General features: G+C 48.6%; 2 protein-coding genes across 2 annotated transcripts; both read left to right on the top strand.

The window, feature by feature from the left end:
• The first annotated feature begins 450 nt into the window (after positions 1 to 450).
• On the top strand, positions 451 to 2719 carry LOC131478509 (E3 ubiquitin-protein ligase TRIM41-like). Its single transcript, XM_058658547.1, has 2 exons — positions 451 to 587; positions 1037 to 2719. The coding sequence occupies exon 2, from the start codon at positions 1054 to 1056 to the stop codon at positions 2674 to 2676; it is 1623 nt and encodes a 540-aa protein (XP_058514530.1). The 5' UTR covers positions 451 to 587; positions 1037 to 1053; the 3' UTR covers positions 2677 to 2719.
• A 5764-nt stretch (positions 2720 to 8483) lies between these two features.
• Positions 8484 to 11572, top strand: LOC131478510 (E3 ubiquitin-protein ligase TRIM41-like). Its single transcript, XM_058658566.1, has 2 exons — positions 8484 to 9532; positions 9904 to 11572. Exon 2 carries the CDS (start codon positions 9920 to 9922, stop codon positions 11255 to 11257), a length of 1338 nt encoding a protein of 445 aa, XP_058514549.1. The 5' UTR covers positions 8484 to 9532; positions 9904 to 9919; the 3' UTR covers positions 11258 to 11572.
• Positions 11573 to 21468: the final 9896 nt, after the last annotated feature.

The following is a 21468-nucleotide window of genomic DNA, read 5'->3' as shown; positions in this document are numbered from 1 at the left end:
GAGATCAGCTGACTTTAGATAGGTGGGCATACTTCTAGGCTTTCTGTGATGTCACGTGGGCCCATGTCTGTATTTGTGCTAACCTTGTGCTGTTTGCATCAGAGCCTGGTAAGGCTTTGAGAACTCTATACAGCCAGAAAAGTAGTGATATTACAATGACAGGAACATAAGGGACAGAACCAAAGAATTTTTGTCTGGTGCAGGAGTGTCCCAAATGTAGAGGCAGCCAAGATTGCTGCTGCCACCATTGCCCAGAAGCAAAGACCCAGAGAGACGGAGGTGGTTGTGGCTTGGTTGTAGGAAAGCAAGCCACTACCTGAATATCAAGAACTGGGTTTCTGCCCAGAGATCTGGACACAGAGCCTGCGTGCATCTCTAAGCTTCTGAGCTGCCAGCTCAGGGAGTAGGTTCTGATACAGTCTGCTCAGAAATGGTTTAACAATTCCAGGTCCAAGCAGCCAGCTTCCAGTTGTGGGCCGTACTTGTTGTCACCGTCACTGGCTGGCCAGCAGGATGGAGTCTGGCTGGTGAAGTTGTAACATCAAGAGCCGACAGCCACCAAGGTTCCTCCCCAGTTCAGAGACGTGGTAAGTGCTTCTTTTCTACCAGCTCTCCTGGCTCTTTAGTACCATAGAGGCACAGGCCTCCACCATCCTAGCCTTCTCTATTCCTGAGTGTTGGCTAGTGGTTACCCTCCAGTTTACTATCTCCCTGGAATACTACCTGGATTTAGTGGGTAAAGGTAAAAAGGGCAAACCAAGGAGTGTGCATTTCTCATGAGGCCAGAAGAGCCTTAAGATGAGTTTACACTCCAACGCCTGCAGTACTAGGTAGTGGCACTCAGCTGTTTCACCCTGGTAAGAGACAGTTGTCATGGCGTTGGTCACTCTGTGAATGTGTAAGTTTTCAGGATGACAGTTCTGTGGCTTTGCTTTGGAAGAGATGTGGAGAGACACGTCTAGGGGTGAGGCCAGTCCTCAGGGCTTCTGAAAGGGAGAAGCCACTTCTCTGACCATACCCCTCCATGTCTTCCCAGGCTGCCTAGACAATAAGATGGATGCCCTTGTGATGAAGGGTAAGCCTGAGAAGACCGTTCCAGAGGAGGCAGTGTGCAGCATCTGTCTCAACTACTTCAAAGACCCTGTGACCATCCACTGTGGGCACAACTTCTGCCGAGGGTGTATAACTCAGGTGTGGTGTGTGAGTGATGAGAACAGGGATGAGCTAGAATCAGAGGAGAAAGAGGGGAATGAAAAGAAAGAAGAGGCTGTGGGAACCAGTGCAGGATTAGAAACCCAGAATCGGGGAGAATTACCTGAGAGTGCCTTGAAAGAGGAAGTTGAGGGGAACAGAGGCAATATTGAGTCCAGCTGTGACAGTAAACTCGACCTGTTGGAGGAAGAGGAGGAGAAAGAAAATAGCAAAGATGTTGTGGGTGTCAGTGCTTGGCAGGAAACTAGGAATCAGAGAGAAGTATTTGATAGTGACTTGGAGGACTTTGTGCACAACAGTGGCAATAGCCAGTCCAGTTGGGACAGCTCAGATGCTGTGTTGGAGGAAAAGAAGGAAGATAAACAAGAGGCTGCAAGAGCAAGTGTGTGGTTGGAAACCAGAAATGAAAGAGAAGTATTTCATAGTGACTTGGAGGAGGAGTCTGAGAGGACCAGTGGCAGTAGTGAGTCCAGCTGCGAAAGCTCAGACTTGGAGGAGAAAGAATTGGAGTTGGAGGACACACAGCAAACCTCCAAGGAAGTGAATGAGGAGAATATACTGCAGGAGGAAGAAGAGGATGAAGAGGAGGAGGAAGAAAAGGAAGAGCACCTGGCCCCTGGCCACCCAGTACCTGCCCATTCAGTGCCTCAGAGGCTGTTCACCTGCCCTCAGTGCCGAAAGAGATTTTGTCAGTCCAGCTTCCGCCCCAACGTGGAGCTCGCCAATATGGTGCAGGTGATTCGGCAGATGCAGCCAACCTCTGAGCATGGGAGGCCTGTAAATGAGAGCATGTGTCCTAAGCACCAGGAAGCCCTGAAGCTCTTCTGCACCGTAGATGAAGAGGCCATCTGTGTGGTGTGCCGCGCATCTCGGGGCCACAGAAAGCACAGTGTGGTGCCACTGGAGGAGGTGGTGCAGGCATACAAGGCCCAATTGCAGGAGCAGCTGGAACCCCTTAGTGGTTACCTAGAGACTGTGCAGAACATGAAGGCCAAGAAGGAGAGGCGTGTGACAGAGGTTATGAGCCTGATGAATGTAGAGTCAACAGATGTGTCCTCGGAGTATAAGGAGCTGACTTACTATGTGGACCAAGAACAAGCAGAATGTCAAATAGGGGAGGCACGATCAAAGGCTGAGCGCCTGTCAGAGCTGACCACCAAGCTGAGCTACCTGCTGGCTGAGGTCCAGGAGCGGAGCCAGCAGGATAGCCTACGGCTGCTTCAGGAGACTCTCAAGAAGTGTAGAGAGGTATGGGAACAGCTCCCACATTTCAGCCCCCTTGACCTGAGCAATCCTGATAGTGATGACTTGATAGCAGACGCGATCCTGAGGAAACTGAGCCAGAAACTCTGTGAGGGTAAAGGGATGAACCAGACACCAGACCCTGGCATAGTTCACCTAACCATGATAATGTCCACGGATTGCCATGACCCACCCGGTGGACAGGCCACAGGAGGTTACTGATCACTACACAAGTTTTTTTCAGCCCTCAGCCCACTGCTGTGTATGGGGGTCCTAGGACTTTTTGGTGTGGCTGCTACTATTTTGGAGGCCAAAGTGCAAGTGCTGGTCATGAATCAATCCATCATAAGGACAAGGTGGACTGTGAGAGGACAGCTGTGGGTACTGGTGGTATCCTCTCCTCACTTGGTGATGGAAGCTGAGGACTTCACCTTCCCATGGCATCCCTGCTACAGCAACTAGTGTGGTGTATTTGCACCAGTGGTAACTGTTACTATGTCTGGTCAACACATCAGACATTGCTATATCCAAGTCATATATCCCGGCACTTTGGCATGTGTCTGGACTTTGTGCATGTGCGTCTAGGCTTCTACAGCATGGAGACTCACCTGCCTGTACACCGCTGTGCCTTGCCTTCCCAGGCAGGGATGTCTGTTCTTTCATTAGGTGCTCTGCAAAGTCACCTTCACTAAGCTCTGCCCTTGATCAGTCTGCCATCTGCAGGGGCTCCTGCAGTCATCATTGTTGGTGTAGGGGTCGGGGAGGATGACCCATACGTTTAGATTCTCATCGCATGCTCCACTGCAACTGGTTTACTGTTGGTGCCTTCTTTTGGCTCCCCCGCACTCCAGGTCCATGCTGCTTTCTAGCACCATAAATTAGCCTCCTGACCTCCGGTTCAACCTTCTCAACTGCTATGTCTGCCCAACACCAACATATGTGCCTGTGAATGAGATCATCTCTCTGGTTTTCCCTGTCTAGGCCAGCTCAGGCCTCAGTAGGGAAGTAGGGGAGTTTGTGATTTCGTTCCTTAGCTTCCTTTTCTCCCACTGTGTTTTAAAGCCCGTATCAGTCCTGAGGCTGGAAAGTTTGAGCAACACCTGTAGCATCCCCGTTCCAGCTCTGCTTTTTGGTGCTAAAGGACTTGGAGGTTGTTTTGAGGAGGCAGGCTGTGCAAAAGGGTAGAACTGGCTAAACAATTCCCTGCTTTCCTTGGGAAGGTGAAAAGATTCTAGGCTTTCCTTCCATCCACAATTTCTAGTGCCATAGACCAACCAGAACTTCACTTCAGTGGCACATCTGGAATGGTCGATATCACTGAAATCAAATAACGTTATGCAACATGGGAAGTTATGTTCTCCTTCCTTTTTGTATCAGTTGTACCTGGGAAGAAAGCTCATCCCAACCTACCCCTCCAGATGTACCCATTGCCTTGCTCTTTTTACCCACATGTTCGTGGCGATTGCTTTTCCTGATTTACAGCTCTATTGGTGTTTAGTTCCTGTGGTTTGTTGGACCCTGTCCCTGAAAAAGAAATGCATACAACATAAGGTAGTGAGTGTGCAGAAATATACAGCACCACACTCACTATACAGCTTTTCCAATGTCCTCCCTGCCTCCTTTTCAACCTAGTGAACAAGCGCAACACAACACATTAAGTGCTCTGCAAAGGGGCTTAGAAAAATCTCAGTTCTAAACACAATTTTCCTACCACTTTGTAGAGCTGTTTGCAGGTGTCCAGCATGATCTTGTAACAAGCCAGTCCTCGTTGTGCAGCATTGGCATTCCACATGGTCGCCCGTTCTTATGTCAGCTGCTCCACTTCTGATCCAGCTGCTGCTCATGGCCTAGAAAGGCAGCAGAGAAAGGCTCTAGTCCTTGGGTCCCTCTGCCAGTGTGGGAGACGGAAAAATTTCCTGGTTCCCAGCTTTGGATCATCTCAGCTTTGGCCATTGCTTCCATTTGGGGAGTAAAGCAGGTGATGGAAGGGCACATTTTCTGTCTCCTTCCTCTCTGTAAAATCTGCATTTGAAATTAACTCTTCAAAAATTTGTTCACAAAGATGAACTAGTGTAAAATACAGCAAGAACTGGGTGTCTCCTTGTAGTGCAGTAGGTTAATCCACCTTCTGTAAGGCCGGCATTCCATATGGGCACTTGCTCTGTAAGTGTACACTTGGATCAATCAGGACAGATGTAACCACTGAGCACAATAAAATATAGAGGGGATTTGATATCTTTTCCCTGGCCATTTTACAATTCCTCTTTCCTCGCTCCCAATCCTTGGGAGCCACTAACATATGTTCTATCTATAGTTTTCTTATTGACGGAATACCCTACACGTTAGGATGCCCAGTGTTTGGTCTTTCATATTTTGTTTTTTCATTTAGCCTACCCCATTTTGGGTCCATTTGAGCTGTAATATGCATCACTGAATGCATATGCACTGAGTGGCATTGTTTCACATGAATGTATTTCACTTTGTCCTTTAGCAGTTGTTCAACAACTGGGTGATTTCCACGTTTGCCTGTTACAATGGAAGTGTCTGTAAACATTTGAATAGGAGTCTTGATGAGTGCGTAAATTTCTCTTGAAAGTCTCTAGAATTCTATAGGAGTAAGAAGGCTGAATCCTACCATAAATAGAAATGTTTTTGAAAAGTTGCCTAACTCATGCAACGTCAAAGTACAGTTGTTTACATTCTGGATACATGGTGTGAAGTTTCCAGATAAGATTTTCCAAAATTTTCTTACATTATATGCACTCTGCTTTTCAGATTTGAAGTATATTTTACAGAGGGGCACTTTTTCATGTAGTAAACTTAATTTATGAGTTGTCCAAGTTGTAGGTTTCTGATTTTTGTATCCTAAGAAATCTTTGCGAACCTATGTCATAGAATTTGACATTTTATTATAAAAGTTTATAATGTGGAAAAGTTTTATAACATGGTGCATTAGGATTTAATTCCTATACATGTTGTGGAATAATGTCGGTGGTTCATTTATTGTCATGCTCAAAAACTGTTCTTACAATAAAATATATTTTCTGAGTGAATTGTCTCAATACCTTACTAGTGAAATCAATACACACGTGTGTGTTTATACATATATATATGTATATATTCTGATTTCAGTTTAAGCATTGTTTCTTTAATTGTGGTAATGTGATCACTTGATTACCGTCATTTGCAGTTGTCTTAAGATAATCTGTTTTATGCTTTATGAATTATTAGGATTTTATAATCCATCACTTCATTTTAGTACAGCTTTGTTCATTTCTGCCAAGCATAAAGCTCTAAATATTTTCTTTCCCTGAAACTATAGACATTTTTGGAGAAACTCAGAGATTCACCTACCAAGTTTGAAGAGAACACTTCTTTATTTAGTTTGAAATCAGTTGGGATTAAAGGGAAGACACAGAGAACTTCCATCAGCTGGTTCACTCACGTGCCTTGTCAAGTGAGGAGCTTCATTTGGGTTTTGGTGTCAGGTAATGCTGGCTGTCTAAACTGTGCTGAACAGTATGATCTCCAGTTTTCTTGAGAATTTTAGAGAACTGGCATCGTTTTTTCAGCCAGTGACTGGTAGAATTTGTCTGGGAAGCCTCTAAATCCCCTCAATGACATAGTTTTTTTGAACATGCCGGAACTGAAGAAAGAATCCTGGCTGGCATAGATACTGAGAAGTAGTCTACCATCCTCGTCTCTTCCTCTGATTGCAATGTGTCTGTTTTCGTCAGTCAGGCCATTAGTGTTCGTGCTGAGCCAGTGTTGTCATTAGTTGGGATCCAGAGCAGGTAGCAGACTCTGTAGGGGAACTTGGGGGAGCTTCCCTCCTAGGCCACAGCTTCCCCTGAGAGCACAATATTCAGGACAGTGCAGGCCAGGCACAGCTGGTCCAGGCTACTATATGCACCAGAAGCAGCTAAAACTGTAGGCGGGCTGTGCCAGGTGACTCAAAGCATCCATCAGCTTGCACAAGACCTGAGGCTTGGAATAGACTCTGGAGACTCCCTTACTTGGCTGCAGCTCCCACTGGTGAGTGGGAGAGGTGAGGCTGTGAGTGGTGGGTCTGTAGGATGACCAGACTGGGCTAGGTTTCAAAACCTGCTGGCACTCTCAAGAGTCAAAATGGGTGTGAGCCAAGCCAGGCTAGGCCACGGCACCCACCAGTTCACATGAGGACTGGGACTGCTAGTGGGCCAGGCCAGGCTGGGCTAGCCTGTAGCACCCATTGGTGAGAGCCAGAATGGATGCTGGCCAGTCAGGGTAGGCCTCAGTACCCAGCAGTGAGTGCAAGGATTGGGGGCTGATTGTGTCAGCCTGGGCAGCAGTATCTATCAGCATACAGGAGTTCCAGAGCAGGGAACAAACATACTAGGGGAACTAGAGGAATTCCCTGCTATCCTATGCATGAGAACCAGGGTTGGCAGTAAGTCAGACCAGGCTGGGCTGCAGCACACATTGGTATATATGTGAGCCAGGTCTGGGGACAGGCCAGGGAGCAAACACTTAGCACAAGTGAGAGCCAAGATAGACACAGGCCAGGCTGGTTTGGACTGTAACACCCACGAGTTCATGTGAGTGCTGGGGCTGGATGTGGGTGTGCCACACCCACTGGTGTGAGAACCTAAATATGAGTTGGCAAGCTGGGCTAAGCTGCAGTACCAGCTGGCAAGTGCAGAGACTGGTCGCAAGTCATGTGAGCCTGGACTGCAGTACCCCTAGCAGGTGCAAGATCTGGGGCTGGGAACACGCCTGGCAGGGGAACTTTCACACCCCTGCTAGGCTCTCCATAGTGAAGGCGAGGACAAGAACCAGGCAGGACTGGAGGCAGGGCAGGCTGGTCAAGGTGGCGGCACGTGTCTCTCTTTGTGTGGGCCAGGTATGGGGTTAGGTCTGACTGAGCTAAGCTGTAACATCCATGGGTGTGCCTGAGAGCTAGATGCGATGCAGGCTTGGCTGGGTAAGGCCAAAGCAGAGGCTTGCATGCTGAAAAAGTGGGACTGGGGTGGACCTGGTAGGGGTTATTATAAGTTGCCCTGCCAAGGCTGTGGCACCCACTGCTAATGAGTGAGGACCATAGCAGTGGTGGTCTGGCTGGGCTGGTCTGCAGCAGCCGTCAGTTTGGTGAGACCTATGGGGCTGGGTGAAATTTGTTATGTGCATTAGCTGGTGCAGGTAACAGACTGAACCTGACCCTACACTGGCTGGTGCACACAAAACTCAAGTCTGAGGACACCCTAGGCGAGGCTTCTTGGGGAACTCCCCAGCTAGACCGTTAAACTCAATCCCTGGCCACAGGGAAAAGAGCAGTATGTGTGGTCTGACCTTGGATTGCTTATGTCAGGACTGGGCCTCCTCAGTTGCTGATGTATGTGCTGTGGACAGCATGCCCAGATGCCCACAGGGGTTATGACAGACAGCTCATCTAGGCCAGCAGGGAATGTCGTCTGCCTCATCAGATGCTTTAAAGCAGGGCAGGTGGACAATTCTCCTGGCCAAGCTTTCCTGAGTTTATGGATGCACTAAGCTGGACTTTGTTAACCACTGGACCTTGGGAAGGGTTTCTTAGTTTCTTACCCTGGAGCAAGGAAGCCAACAACTTCACAGAACTATCAAAGCCACTCAAGTAACCCAGTCAGAACACTCTTCCCCACAACTGGGTCTCTAGGGCACCATCAAAGGACTGTTCCCCATCTCCAGATACTAATGCAGCTTGACAGCAAGGAGTGGCCCACCCTCCTCCCCTGCAGACACGGGAGAAAAATAAAAATGAAACATAGTCTGACCCACCTTCCTGCATTGCTGGACCTCCCCACTCTTACCCAGTCCATATTTGTGTGCATCCCTGCCAACTATTTGTATTTTTTAAGAAGTATAATTTACTCTAAATTATGGTAAGTGCCTTATTGGACACTGAAAAACACAGGAGGCCAAGAACAAAATCACAACAAGCTTAATTCAAAATTTCCTCCCCAATGTGCATTTCTGTAGAACAGATTATACAGAATGAATATATCATGCTTTTCCACACTTCATGAATATTTAACAATAGACTGAGTTCTAGGAGGAGTTTAAAACAAAGAATACACAACAAGTTCATCTCTTAGGAAGAATATAATTCTGACTTTCTTGAGGACAAAAAAAATTGTGAAAGATAAAAACCAGCCACGGTCCTCTGGACAGATTTTTGGCTAAGTTATAATTAACACCCAGTATTCCCTACCTGCAGGAGTGAAGACAACACACAACAGCATTGCAGATGAAGTATGTTGTTTCTAAGAGAATGCATGATCAGGTAGGTAATATGAAAATGTTACCACGAAGAAGGTCTATTTTCCGTTGGGTCACTTAAGATACCCGCATAGCACAGTCCAAAGGAAAACCGCATATATCAAGACCCTCATGAAAATGTAACCTTGAACTCAATCTGCACGCATCTCTAAGCTTTTGTCTGCATCTGAGCTGCCCAGGGGTTGGGTTCTGACACACTCTGCTCAGAAATGCTTTTAACAGGGTCCTGAGCAACGGGTCACTGGCTAAATCCTCACCTTGCCATCACCCAGATCCCATATGGATGCCAGTTATGTCCCAGCTGCTCCACTTCCCATCCAGCTCCCTGCTTGTGGCCTGGGAAAGCATCAGAGGTTGACCCAAAGCCTTGGGGCCCTGCAATGCCTGGGATACCAGGGAAAGGGTTCTGGGTCTGCATAGGCTCTAACCAGCTAACAGAAGTTCTTTCTCTGTGTCTCTCCTTCTCTGTGTAAATTGACCTTTCCAATAATGCCAGGTCCAAGCGGCCAGCTTCCAGCCATGGGCAGTCCCTGTTGTCATCACCAATGACTAGCCAGCAGGATGGAGTCTGGCTGGTGAAGCTGTAACACCAAGAGCTGACAGCCACCAAGCTTCCTCCCCAGTCTGGGGATGTGCTGCTTTTCTACCAGCTCTCTTGGCTCTTCAGTACCATAGAGGTGTGGGCCTCCACCATCCTAGCCTTCCTGCTCTGTTCCTGAGTGTGGCCTAGAACTGACATTTTGCTGTCTCCCAGTTCTCTCACTCCCTGACACACAGGGCACAGGTGTGTGTGTGTGTGTGTGTGTGTGTGTGTGTGTGTGTGAGAGAGAGAGAGAGAGAGAGAGAGAGAGAGAGAGCGGAATCATTCCAAAGGAGGGAAGTCAGGAGCAAGGCTAGTGCTCTCATACGGGAAGTCTTGCAGGAGCCTGTGCTCACACAGTGGAAGTGTTGCAGGGAGCCTGGAAGCCAAGGGGCGGGGATTGGTGAGACGACCAGGAGAGCATCAGGGAGAATTTTGTCTCCATGCTTCCTGAGGCCCTGGGTGGTGGCCCACAGCAGTTTCATTCCAGTGGGGAAAGGGGGCGGGGGCAGAATGCCAGGGCTTCTGAAAGGGAAGATGCACCCCTCTGACCCTACCACTGTGTGTCTTCCCAGACTACAGGACAGTGACATGGATGCCCCTCCCACAAAGCCCACCCCAGTGCAGACACTTCAAGAGGAGGCTGTGTGCCCCATCTGCCTCGATTACTTCACAGACCCTGTGTCCATCCGCTGTGGGCACAACTTCTGCCGAGAATGTATAACTCAGTTGTGGAGTAGGAAGCAGGAAGAGTGGAATGCGATCGGATTGGCTGAGGAGGAGGCTGTGGAAGGCATTGAAGGGTTGGACGCCTCCAATTTAGGGGAACAATTTGAGGGTGACTTGGAGGAGGCTGGTGAGATCCCAGATTCCAGCTGGGACAACACAGATTACATGTGGGAAGAGGAGGAGGAAGTGGAGGAGGAAGAGGAGGAGGAAGGGGAGGAGCAGGACAGGGAGGAGGAAATCCTGGACTTGGCAGATATACAGGAAGAGCTTATGGGCGAGGATGAAGAGAATGTTCTAGAAGAGCATGAGGAAGAGGAACTGCAGCCTGTTAACCCTGTGCTTCCCCCTGAAGTGCCTCAGAGGCTGTTCACCTGCCCTCAGTGCCGAAAGAGATTTTGTCAGTCCAGCTTCCGCCCCAACGTGGAGCTCGCCAATATGGTGCAGGTGATTCGGCAGATGCAGCCAACCTCTGAGCATGGGAGGCCTGTAAATGAGAGCATGTGTCCTAAGCACCAGGAAGCCCTGAAGCTCTTCTGCACCGTAGATGAAGAGGCCATCTGTGTGGTGTGCCGCGCATCTCGGGGCCACAGAAAGCACAGTGTGGTGCCACTGGAGGAGGTGGTGCAGGCATACAAAGCCCAATTGCAGGAGCAGCTGGAACCCCTTAGGAGGCACCTGGAAGCTGTTCAGAACCTGAAGGCCAGGGAGGAGAGTCGTTTGATGGAGGGTATGAGCCAGATGAATGCACAGGTGGCACATGTATCCTCGGAGTTTGGGCAGCTGACTTACTATTTGTACCAAGAGCAGAAAGACCTGGAGAGACGCATAAAAGACCAATACAAACGTAAGATATGGCAGGCACAGGTGGAAGCCGAGCACCTGTCAGAGCTGACCACCAAGCTGAGCTGCCTGCTGGCTGAGACCCAGGAGCGGAGCCAGCGGGGCAACCTACGGCTGCTTCAGGAGACTCTGGGAAAGTGTGAAGAAATACAGCGGCAGCTCCCACACGTCAGCTCCCCTGACCTGAGCAATCCCAAAGGTGATGACTTCATGAAAGATGCCGTCGTGAGGAAAATGAGCCAGAACTTCTGTGAGGATGCAGGCCTGAATGAGACATCTGACCCTGGCACATCTCATGCAGCCTCAATGCCATCTTCTGATTGCCATGACCCACCTGATGAACACGCAGAAGGTTACTAACCATCACACAAGTGTTTCTCAACCCTCAGCCCACTGCTGCATATTCGTTGCCAAATATTTCTAGTGCAGCTGCATCTGCTACGCAGGTGGGCCCAAGGACCTGGCCCAGACGCCCTGAGTCCCACTAGACCCTCTGCCCCCAGGACTCAGACCCAGCACCTACTGCTCATGAGGTCGTTATGCTGTAGTAACAGATATCGTTTCAATTTCAATTTTCAATTTATTGTTGCTAGTATGTTAAAAGAGTTATGTGTTTTTCATCCTTAGCGTGTATCATGTTCTTTTACTAAATAAATAAAAACATGGGAGCATTTATTTTCATGCCATGAGGTATATCTGATTTGACTGCTTTAAAATGTTTGTGTATTTTAAAGTTTGAAAGTGAGATTTCTCTACACAACTTTTACCATTTATTTATTTGGAAGGCACAAAAAGAGGTGGGGAAAGACAGAAAAATCTTCCATCCACTGCTGCCCACTTCAAATGGCTACAATGGCCCGGGCAGGGCCAGGCTGAGCCAGGAGCCAGGAGTTCTATCCTGGTCTCCCACATTGCTGGCAGGGGTCCAAGCGATTCACCCATTTTCCATTTCTCTCGGTGGTGCAATAGCAGAGGCCAGGATGAGAAGCAGTACAGCCTAGACCTACTGGCACTCACTATGGGATGCCAGCATCATGGTTGAGGGCTTCACCCCTGTGTCACAATGCCAGCCAACCTCTTTGACAGATTTTGTGTCTGTTGGTGCATTACGGTGGTCACTAATGATATTTCCTAAACTGTTTTAGCGGGTTTTGGTAGCAGATGATCCTGGTGGTGAAAGTTTTCTCTGGCCGGTGTGCTCTTCAGTTGCCTTGAAGAGTTTTAGACCTGACACCATTTCTATCATCAATGATTACTGCAATTTCACAGCGAAGCCAGTAGTGCCTTGAATTTCCTGGAGAACAGGTTTTTTTCTTTAACGTTTTTTGGCTTTTCACTCTGCTTTCATTCTTTTAGTGAATTTAATACTTTTTATAGATGAAAAGGATAAATGTTATGTATCTCTGTGTTACTGATCAAGTTTCCAATTTCATTTAAAATACAGTTTTTAAAAAAGAATTGTCTGTGGGTCGGGCAAGGTAGCCTAGTGGCTAAAGTCCTCACCTTGCGAGCACCGGGATCTTGTATCAGCATCGATTTGTATCACAGCAGCCCCGCTTCCCATCCTGCAGTAGATATGCAGAGAAAAGGAAATACAGAGAGAAAGATCTTCTATCTGCTGGTTTGCTCCCCAAGTGACTGCAAAGGCCAGAGCTGAGCCGATCTGAAGCCAGGAGCTTCCTCGGGGTCTCCCATGGGGATGCAGAATCCCAAGTCCTCAGGTCATCCTTGACTGCTTTCCCAGGCCTCAGGTAGGGAGCTGGATGGGAAGTGGGGCCGCCGGGATACAAACCAGTGCCAATATGGGATCCTAACACAAGCAAGGCGAGGACTTCAACCACTAGACTACCTTACTGGGCCCTAAAATACAAATTTTAAATAACTTCCCATTATGTTCCGTTTTATGTAATTGTCATCTGAAGAATCTGTACTGATGTGTGCTCCAGTTTTACCGATGTTTGTTCTTTATATTCGCTCTGTTTTGTTTTCTCTTGCATGATTCTGCTGAAAGTTTGTGAATTTGGCTAGTGTTTTCAAAGAAACTTCTGGCTTAGTTTCTGTTTTGTATTGAGTTCCTAAAATTTATACTGCTGCTCTGTGTTTTTCCTCATTTTTCTCTTCATCTTGCTTAAAGTACAACATCCAATATTTCTGTCCTTAAATTTGAAGCTTAATTGTTTTCAGACACTTTTGTTTTTGCAAGGTTTATGCATCTGCTTGAAAGGTGTGAAATTACGGAGATCACACACGCACACACACACACACACACACACACACACACACACACAATATCTTCCATTAGATTTTACAATCCCCAGATTGAGCAGAGTCTAGGCCTGTGGCACACTGAAGCCAGGAGCCTCCACTCCATCCAAGTTATCCCCAAGGGAGCTTCTTCCATTTCTTTCACAATTGTGCAGGGTCCCAAGGCTTTGGACCATCCTCTACTGCTTTCTCAGGCTACAAATAAGGAGCTGGATGGGAAGTGGAGCAGCTGGGACACGAGCCAGCACCCATATGGGATTCTGGCGGTTGCAAGGTGGGGATTTAGCAACTAGGCTAGTACACCAGGCCCAGTGAGAGATATTTTTGTTTTGTTTAAGTAGCCTTACCGAGTTATTCACATATTGTAACATTCGCACGTTTAAAGTAGTATACAATTTCATTGGTTTTCACTAGGTTTACAGAGTTGTGTAACCTTTGGCATTTCTGTTTTTCATCACTGTGACAGAAACTGCATAAACATTGCTAGTCTTTCCTTATTCCCTCTCACCACCTCTGCACCCTCCCAGTTCCAAGCATCTAGTTATCTGTTTCTGTTTTGATGTTTCTATTGGCCTGTGAGTTTGAAAAGAAATCCTTGTATGTATTGGTTAATATAGCCCTTGGGCGATAATTTGCCACCTTTCACTTCCGCTGAGCATCCCAAGCTCTGACAACACTGACCTGTAGTCTGTTTCTATGACAGAAGCATTTGATGTTCATATGTATAAGTAAGATCATCCTGTTTAACACTTCTTGACTTTTTAAGGCAAACTTTGGAGAATGTACATTTACTTCTCATCTTTTCATTACTTTAAAATATCCAAGGAGGTAGGGGAAATTTCCTGGTGAGGAAATTTCAACCTGTAGAAACACAAGACACTAGAGAGTCACCGCAATTCACACAAATCCTGATCCTACCCACCATTACAAATGTGCTGATGATCAGAGGAGAATGTCAACATGCAATAGAGAAAAATCCCGCATCAAGGCATTGGTTTTGTGAGGTGATTAAGGTTGTAGAACTTGACTTCTATTTACTGAGACAGAAAGAGAGTTCACCCCCTGTTGTTCTCCCCAAATGCTCACAACAGCCAAGACTGAACCAGGGAAGAGCGAGGAATAAGAAACTATCTGGATCTTCCGTGTGTGCAAGAACAGTCACTTGGGTTATTACATCCTGCCTCCCAAATGCACAAGAGCAGTGTGAGCAATGTTCCTCGCTCAACTGTGTCCCACAAAGTCGTGATTCCAGATTTGTTTACTGTAAGAATGCTGCACCTATCAGATATTTTCTACTAGAGTCACTGTTTGATTTTAAAATGTCTTGATTATCTCTGTGATATAAACTGCTTCACAGTGTAATCATAAACATTTTCATTGTTAGTTTTAAATGATGAAAACTAACCTGATACCATACTCTACTAAATGGGAAAATATGGTGTAAAATTGCCAGGACAACTCAGAAAGGTAGATGGCATATCTTAAAACAGTGATTTGTTTCAGATAGCTGTATGAAGAGAAAACTAAAAAGTCTGCTGATTTCAAGTGTCATGGTTAATCAAAAGTGAAAATAATGAGTCAAAGGGAGATTCGACAGAAATCATGATTCATATTTTAAAAGAGCAATACTTGTGTCTGATGCCCAGAGTAGCAACAGTGGTTTACATTTTGTCACTGCGGGATGGTGTGCCAGTGAGTGTTTCCTATTGCAGCTCCAGCGCAAAAAGTGCTTTGCTGCTTTCCTTCCCTCGATAGACACATGGGAGGGAGACTGTTGGCAGGGTGTTCTAGGCTTCTTCCAGTGGCTTATTACTTTGCTTCTGCAGGAGCGAGGTTTGGGTTGGCACAGGCTTAGGGGAGGAGATATCACCAGATGGATGGAGCTGCAGGACATGATGCTAAATGAAACATGCCAGCGATAGGAACAGATATTTCATGATTCAATTATATGTGGATCCAAAAAGGCTTCAGCAGACAGAGTTGGAAAATAACTCAGTGGTCACCAAGGGCTTGGGTCAGGAGTGGGGAAAAAAGAGATGTGAGCAAAGGATACAAAATTGCAAACAAGCACCGGCTGCCAGGTGCACATGGTGAGCCGTTCACCAGGCAGGGGAGCCCTGGGATTTTGCTTTTTGATGTGCTGCTTAGCTAGCTCCATGCCTAACCCACAGTCCGTTGGAGCCGTGAATCGATCCTAAAAACTCCCGAGGACGGTAAATCTTCCCCTAAGAACCGTTTGGAATAGTTGATGCTGATGGATATTTAAGTTTGTACCCGACAAATTGGAAGTGTTGTCCAATTACTGGAAGCATGCCCACACCATACCTGCTGCGGCAGTGTCACAACAAGACAGCCACTGACTTTGTCGTCCTGAGTTCCTCTTCTCTGATAGCGACTGCAGGTCTCAACTGACAAAGACAGTACCTGTATATTGTAATATTATTGCAATCTCTAAAGGCCTGTATCCAATGCAATAAGATAATGCGATGTAATCTATAAATCAACAATTAATGTCAGACTGCTTATGATCTACATCAAAAAACTGTAAAACCTAAAACACTCTTAATACCCTATTTTACCCCATAATGGGGAGGGAATGCGGAGAAATCTTCCATATCCCTAAAGAGTGTGAGGGAAACGTGTAATATAGCCTACCAAGATCAAAGCTGGTAACTCATAGATAACAGACTCGAGTCAGCACTAGACAATAGTAAAGCTACAAAGACATAGGGGAATAGGCAGCGATCCTGACATCCTCTTAACAGGAGGTCATGTGCACAGAGCAGGGGGTACTCCAGAGTGGAGCAGGTGGACAGGAGGAGGCTCGAATCCCAACCCTGAAGACTCCCAGATCCTCACCAAGGACTATCAATACGAGCGCCAAGGACTACATCCCAACTGCCAAGGAGACCACGGGGAATTGGAGTGCTTTTGGAGGCCAAGAACTCTGAGGTCACCCACCCCCATCTGGAGCTTCCGGAGGGGATGGAAGAAGTCCAAACTCTGCCGTGCAGGAACCAGCGCCATCGGAACAACAACCAGGAGCCCTGAGCGGTCCGCAGAAACAGAAGAATAATAAGCTTAAATATACTCTTATGTATAGTTTTACAATCTGCAACTCTTTTTAAATAGCAAAGTCAGACATACAGAGAGACAGAGAGGAAGATCTTCCATCTGATGATTCACTCCCCAAGCGACCGCAATTGCCAGTGCTGCGCTGATCCGAAGCTAGGAACCAGGAACTTCCTCCAGGTCTCCCATGCAGGTGCAGGGTGCCAAGGCTTTGGGCCGTCCTCGACTGCTTTCCCAGGCCACAAGCAGGGAGCTGGATGGGAAGCGGAGCTGTCGGGATTACAACCGGTGCCCACATGGGATCCCGCCACATTCAAGGCGAGGACTTGAGCAGCTAGGCCACCGCGCCCGGCCCACAATTTGCAACTTTTAACATGTTGCCACATTTACTTGAAACATGGATATTTTATATGTCACCATATACAATTTTTGTCTTTGTTGTTGAAAATAGAGATGGGACAGGGAGAGATATGTGAGAGAGAGAGAGAGAGAGAGAGAGAGAGAGAGAGAGAGAGAGAGAGAGATGAGAGAAACTCTCCCATCTCCTGGATCACTCCCTGAGTGGGAGCAAAGGCTGTTTTTGTCCAGGCAGAAAGCAGCTGGAAGCAAGTCTCGCCTGGTCGAATATGTGAGTGGTGGTTGGGGACCAAGAGCTTGAGACAAATTCTGGTGCATTTCCTGGTATTAGGAAGATACTCGATCAGAAGCAGAGCATCCCAGACTGAAACCTGTGGTCTGATAAGTGATGGAGTTATCAGAAGGGACTTAAGCCTTACTCCATGACAGCTGCCTGGAATGTTTGTAGTATCACAAAAGGCGTTACTAGGGCCTAGTGTGGTAGCCTAGCAGCTCAAGTCTTCACCGTGAAAGCTCCGGGATCCCATATGGGCACCGGTTCTAATTCCGGCAGCCCAGCTTCCCATCCTGCTCCCTGCCTGTGGCCCGGGAAAGCAGTCGAGGAAGGCTCAAAGCCTTGGGACCTTGCAGCCTTGTGGGATACTTACTTGGAAGAAGTTCCTGACTCCTGGTGTCAGAATGGAGGGGAGTGAATCATCAGACTGAAGATGTTCCTCTCTGTCTCTCCTCTTTTCTGCCCATCTCTCAGCGGGGCCTGGGGACATGCTCTGCCTCGGCACCACCAGCACATAATCCAACATGGCAACTTGACTAACAGCAACCCATGTAGGGGGTGATGGCGCCGCAATGGGGGATGATGTCTGCATCACAGGTGATGATGTCACTGTCATAAGAAACAACATCACCATCAGAGGTGAAAATTCACACTCAGGTGGCGACTGCACCATCACAGGTGAGGTCACTGGTTAAAAATGTTATTGATGCTGTTTGCAGAGTTGATCAGGGTGAGAGGGGTCAAGGATCAGGGAATAGTGAGTGAGACCCTATTTATACATTTTCTTCTCCTTCTTCATCCCGCGTACGTGGGAGAGGGGGATACAAGAGGAGAAACCACAGCCAGCTTCCCAACCGCCGTATTCCCCGGGCATTGGGGAACCCCCACCCAAAGTCAGATGAGGTCACTTTTAAGATCACGGTCGGTGGGACCCACATTCTGGCCATGCAATTGCTGGTTCCTGGAGGATGGCTATGGCAGCCCTCTCAGAACCTCACATGATCCGTGTCCACTAGCAGGAAGCTCCAGGCCTGTGGCCAGAGAGTGCGTCTCTCTCTGTCCTGGATGTGAGGTCACTGTGGTAGACGTCCTGGATACGGTACAGACAGTGTGAGCACTTCCCATTCCTGAAGGAGGGGTGGGCAGGCTTCTGTAAAGGTTTGTTTGCAGGGGTATGTGAGTGCAGGCCAACCTGCCTGTGCCTGCTCCAGGGCATCAGTAGGGGCTGGGCAGTCAATATCTGTCCTTAGGTATGCGGTGTGACCGGTCAAACTATGCCTGGCTGGTGACACAGGCTTCCTATCAGATGCTGGTAGAGGCAGGCTGTTCCATTTCCCATCCAGCTGCCTGCTTATGGCCTGGGAAAGCAGCCGAAGATGAGCCAAGTCCTTGGGCTCCTGCAGCCACATCGAAGACCCAAAAGAAGCGCCTAGCTACTGGCTTTGGCCAAGCCCAAACAGCCTATTGTGATTATTTGGGGAGCAAGCCAGCAGAGGGAAGCTCTCTTTCTCTTTTGGCTTCTCCCTCTCCTTTGTTCTCTGACTATCCAAATAAGTCAACCTTTAAAAAGAAATCAAACATCAAAATAAATTCTAATACAGTATCTTTCAAAAACAAAATGACGGCTCAATGTGCCCGATGATAGAAATGTCATCATCTTAAATATTCTTTATTCATAAGAGAGAGACAGAGAGAGGGAGGGGAGAGAGAGGGGACAGAGAGAGAGATCTTCCTCTACTGCTTCACTCCCCAAGGGACAAGAAGCGCCAGAGCCTGGTCATCTGAAGCCGGCAGCCAGGGGTTTCTTCCTGGTCTCACACGCGGCTGCAGGGTCCTCACATTTCAGGCCATCCTCTACTGCTGTCCCAGGCCACAACATGGAGCTGGGCGGGATGGAAGAGCCAGAGCCCACATGTAGGCTTTCCCACAGGCCAAGGCTTTGTCTAAGACGCCACCTGGTGCTGGTTTGAAGCTGCTGCCAGAAGGGTCGGTGGCTGCTGAAATGAGTGATGTTGGCTAGTCTGCAGCCCAGTTTTTGAAGGGAAGTGTAACAGATGCGATGAGCATCCGTTTGCACATGCAGCAGAGAGGAGAGGGGCCCGACACATGGGGGGTTTTATTTAGGGATCCTCTCGTGGAGGCCGCCCCGGATATCCTGGGGCTGCACGACTAGGCAGACAGAGGACAAGTGCGCCCAGCTGCTGGTGCTGGCCAGGAGCTATGGCGTCTGACAGCCACGTGGGGTTGGAGGTTGTCACGTCGGGTGTGTGTGTGTGTGTGTGTGTGTGTGTGTGCGCTCATCCCGGGCCATGGTGCACAGACTCACTTTAAGGCCAGTTACTCTCAGCGTGGACGACCTGCCCATGGAGTTTCCTCCTGGGTTGTAGCCACAGCATCGGGGTCATGACACACCTCGGGGCACAAAAACCACCAGAGAGAAACTGAGTCCCCAAGTGTTTCCTAGGCCCCGCCCACATGTGCCCAGACAGCCCCTGGCTGTCTCTGACTGGATGAGCCAGGCGCCAGTCTGCGCTGAGGACCTCGCCTGCCTGGCTGCCCGTCAGTGCCTCTGATAGGACCAGCGAGGTGCCAGTCTAGGTAGAGGCTCCCGCCCCTGGCTGCTTTTGAATGGATGAAGAAACTGCCAGTTTGCTTGGAGAGACACGCCCTCTAGCTCGCCCTGCCTCTGTCAGATTGGGGGATCCGGATGCCACTCCATCCGGAGAAGCCGGCCCCCTTCCCCGGCCCGCCCTCTCCACTGTCTGACTCTGACTGGATGAAAGAAGTGCCCGTCTCCGTTGAGAACCCTCTGACTGGATGAAAGAAGTGCCAGTCTCCGTTGAGATCGCTCTCGTTCCATCCACCCTTCCGTGACTGAACTGGGTGACGGGTGCCAGTCTGTACTGAGTCCTGCCCTCATGCCCGCCCTGCCTCACTCTAAGTGGATGAAGGACGTGCCAATCTGCGTTGTGGGCCCAGCCCTCGTCTCCGCCTTTGAGTAACTCTGAGTGGATGGGCGACACGCCAGTCTGCATACAGTTACCGCCCTTCTCCCGGCCCTGGCGGACACTGACTGGATGAGCCAGGTGCCAGTCCGAGTAGAAAAGCCGCCCTCACATAGCCCTATGGCGGACTCTGAATGGCTGAGCGAGGTGCCAGTCTGGGCTGAGATCCCCGCCTCTGGCTGATCCTGGCTGGCTGACCCAGCTGTCACTCTGAGGTACTAAGGCAGGCGCTTTGGCTCAGTAGCCACAGCCTCAGCCTGCAGGCGCCAAAACCCCTAAGGACGCAGGTTCATGTCCTGGCTGTTCCACTTCCCATCCAGCTCCCTGCTTGTGGCCTGGGAAAGCAGTCGAGGACGGCCCAAAGCCTTGGCACCCTGCACCTGCATGGGAGACCCGGACGAGCTCCTGGCTCCTGGCTTCAGCTCTACTGAGCTCAGCTCAGCTGTTGTGGTCACTTGGGGAGGGGACCGGCAGACGCTCTCTGCCTCTTCTTGAAAATCGTCCTTTCAATGAACATAAAATAGTATTATGGAGCCCCCCTTGAGGTGACCACTGGGACCCCCTGGCTCACTGAGGGAGGAGCCGTCACCCGAATGTGCCGCCAGAGGGCAGCGTGGGACAGCTGATGGCAGCCAGCTGCACTCTCAGTAGCTCAGGTTGTGGGGGCCCCAGTCACGGGAGTGGGGGTCACTCCCTGAATTACAAGGCAGGAGAAATTCCTGCAACAGCGACTTCAGCAACCCTGCCATGGCCTCAAGAGCAGGGACTGCTTGACAGATGGCATGGAAAACAGAATGAGAAGAGCAAGTTTGTCCTGGGTGCAAAAAGAATGCAAACCTCTGCCTGGTTTTTTCCTCCCTCCCTCCCTCCCTCCCTTTTTTTCTCACTCTATTTCTTCCTGCCTTCCTTTTTTCTGTCTGTCTTTCCTTCCTTCTCTCTTTCTTTCTAATAAGCATGCTTTAAGAACTCTTGTACACTGTTTTTGTTTTTATCTTACTTGGAATGGAAAGACAGATGATTTCATTCACTGGTCCAGTTCTCAATAATGAGGACAGGTAAGGGCTGTGCACACACTGGGGGCTGCATGCAGGCTGAAGGGGAGTAGTGACAACAGTGTAGAAAATTTTCTTTTCTTGCAAAAATTCAAAAAGAAGAAAAGAAGGAATCACGAATGAGGGAGGAAGGAATGTATCATATTCTTAGAGCCCTACCTACATGAAAAAAGTTAAAAATAACATGGAATCCAATTTTAGGATGGAGCATCCTCCCTCCCAGTAGTCACAGAAGTTCCTCATTTGGGTGCTTTTTCTCTCTCCTTCTTTGTTCTTGGAATGATATCAGTATTTGCCCTCTCCAGGTGACTGAAACATTCATCATGTTCCGGTCGTCTAAACAGAAGCTTCTCTCAACAAAGCTCTTCAGAAGGAAAAGAACAATGGCCCATAGGAAGTGTTTGCTGTGAACCAACCGGGTACCCAATTTCCAAAAACTTCTTGCGGCCAATGAAATGGTTCTATGGACTCCATTTCCCCTGTCCTTTAGGCAGATGTCCCTGGCAAGCGATGTTGGCCATGAGATTGCACAGTGTTAGGCACATC

The sequence above is a fragment of the Ochotona princeps genome, chromosome X (genome assembly GCF_030435755.1).
Source record: "Ochotona princeps isolate mOchPri1 chromosome X, mOchPri1.hap1, whole genome shotgun sequence".
Lineage (NCBI taxonomy): Eukaryota > Metazoa > Chordata > Mammalia > Lagomorpha > Ochotonidae > Ochotona > Ochotona princeps.
Note: the sequence above shows the minus strand (reverse complement) of the source record. Positions and strands in the feature narration are given on the sequence as shown.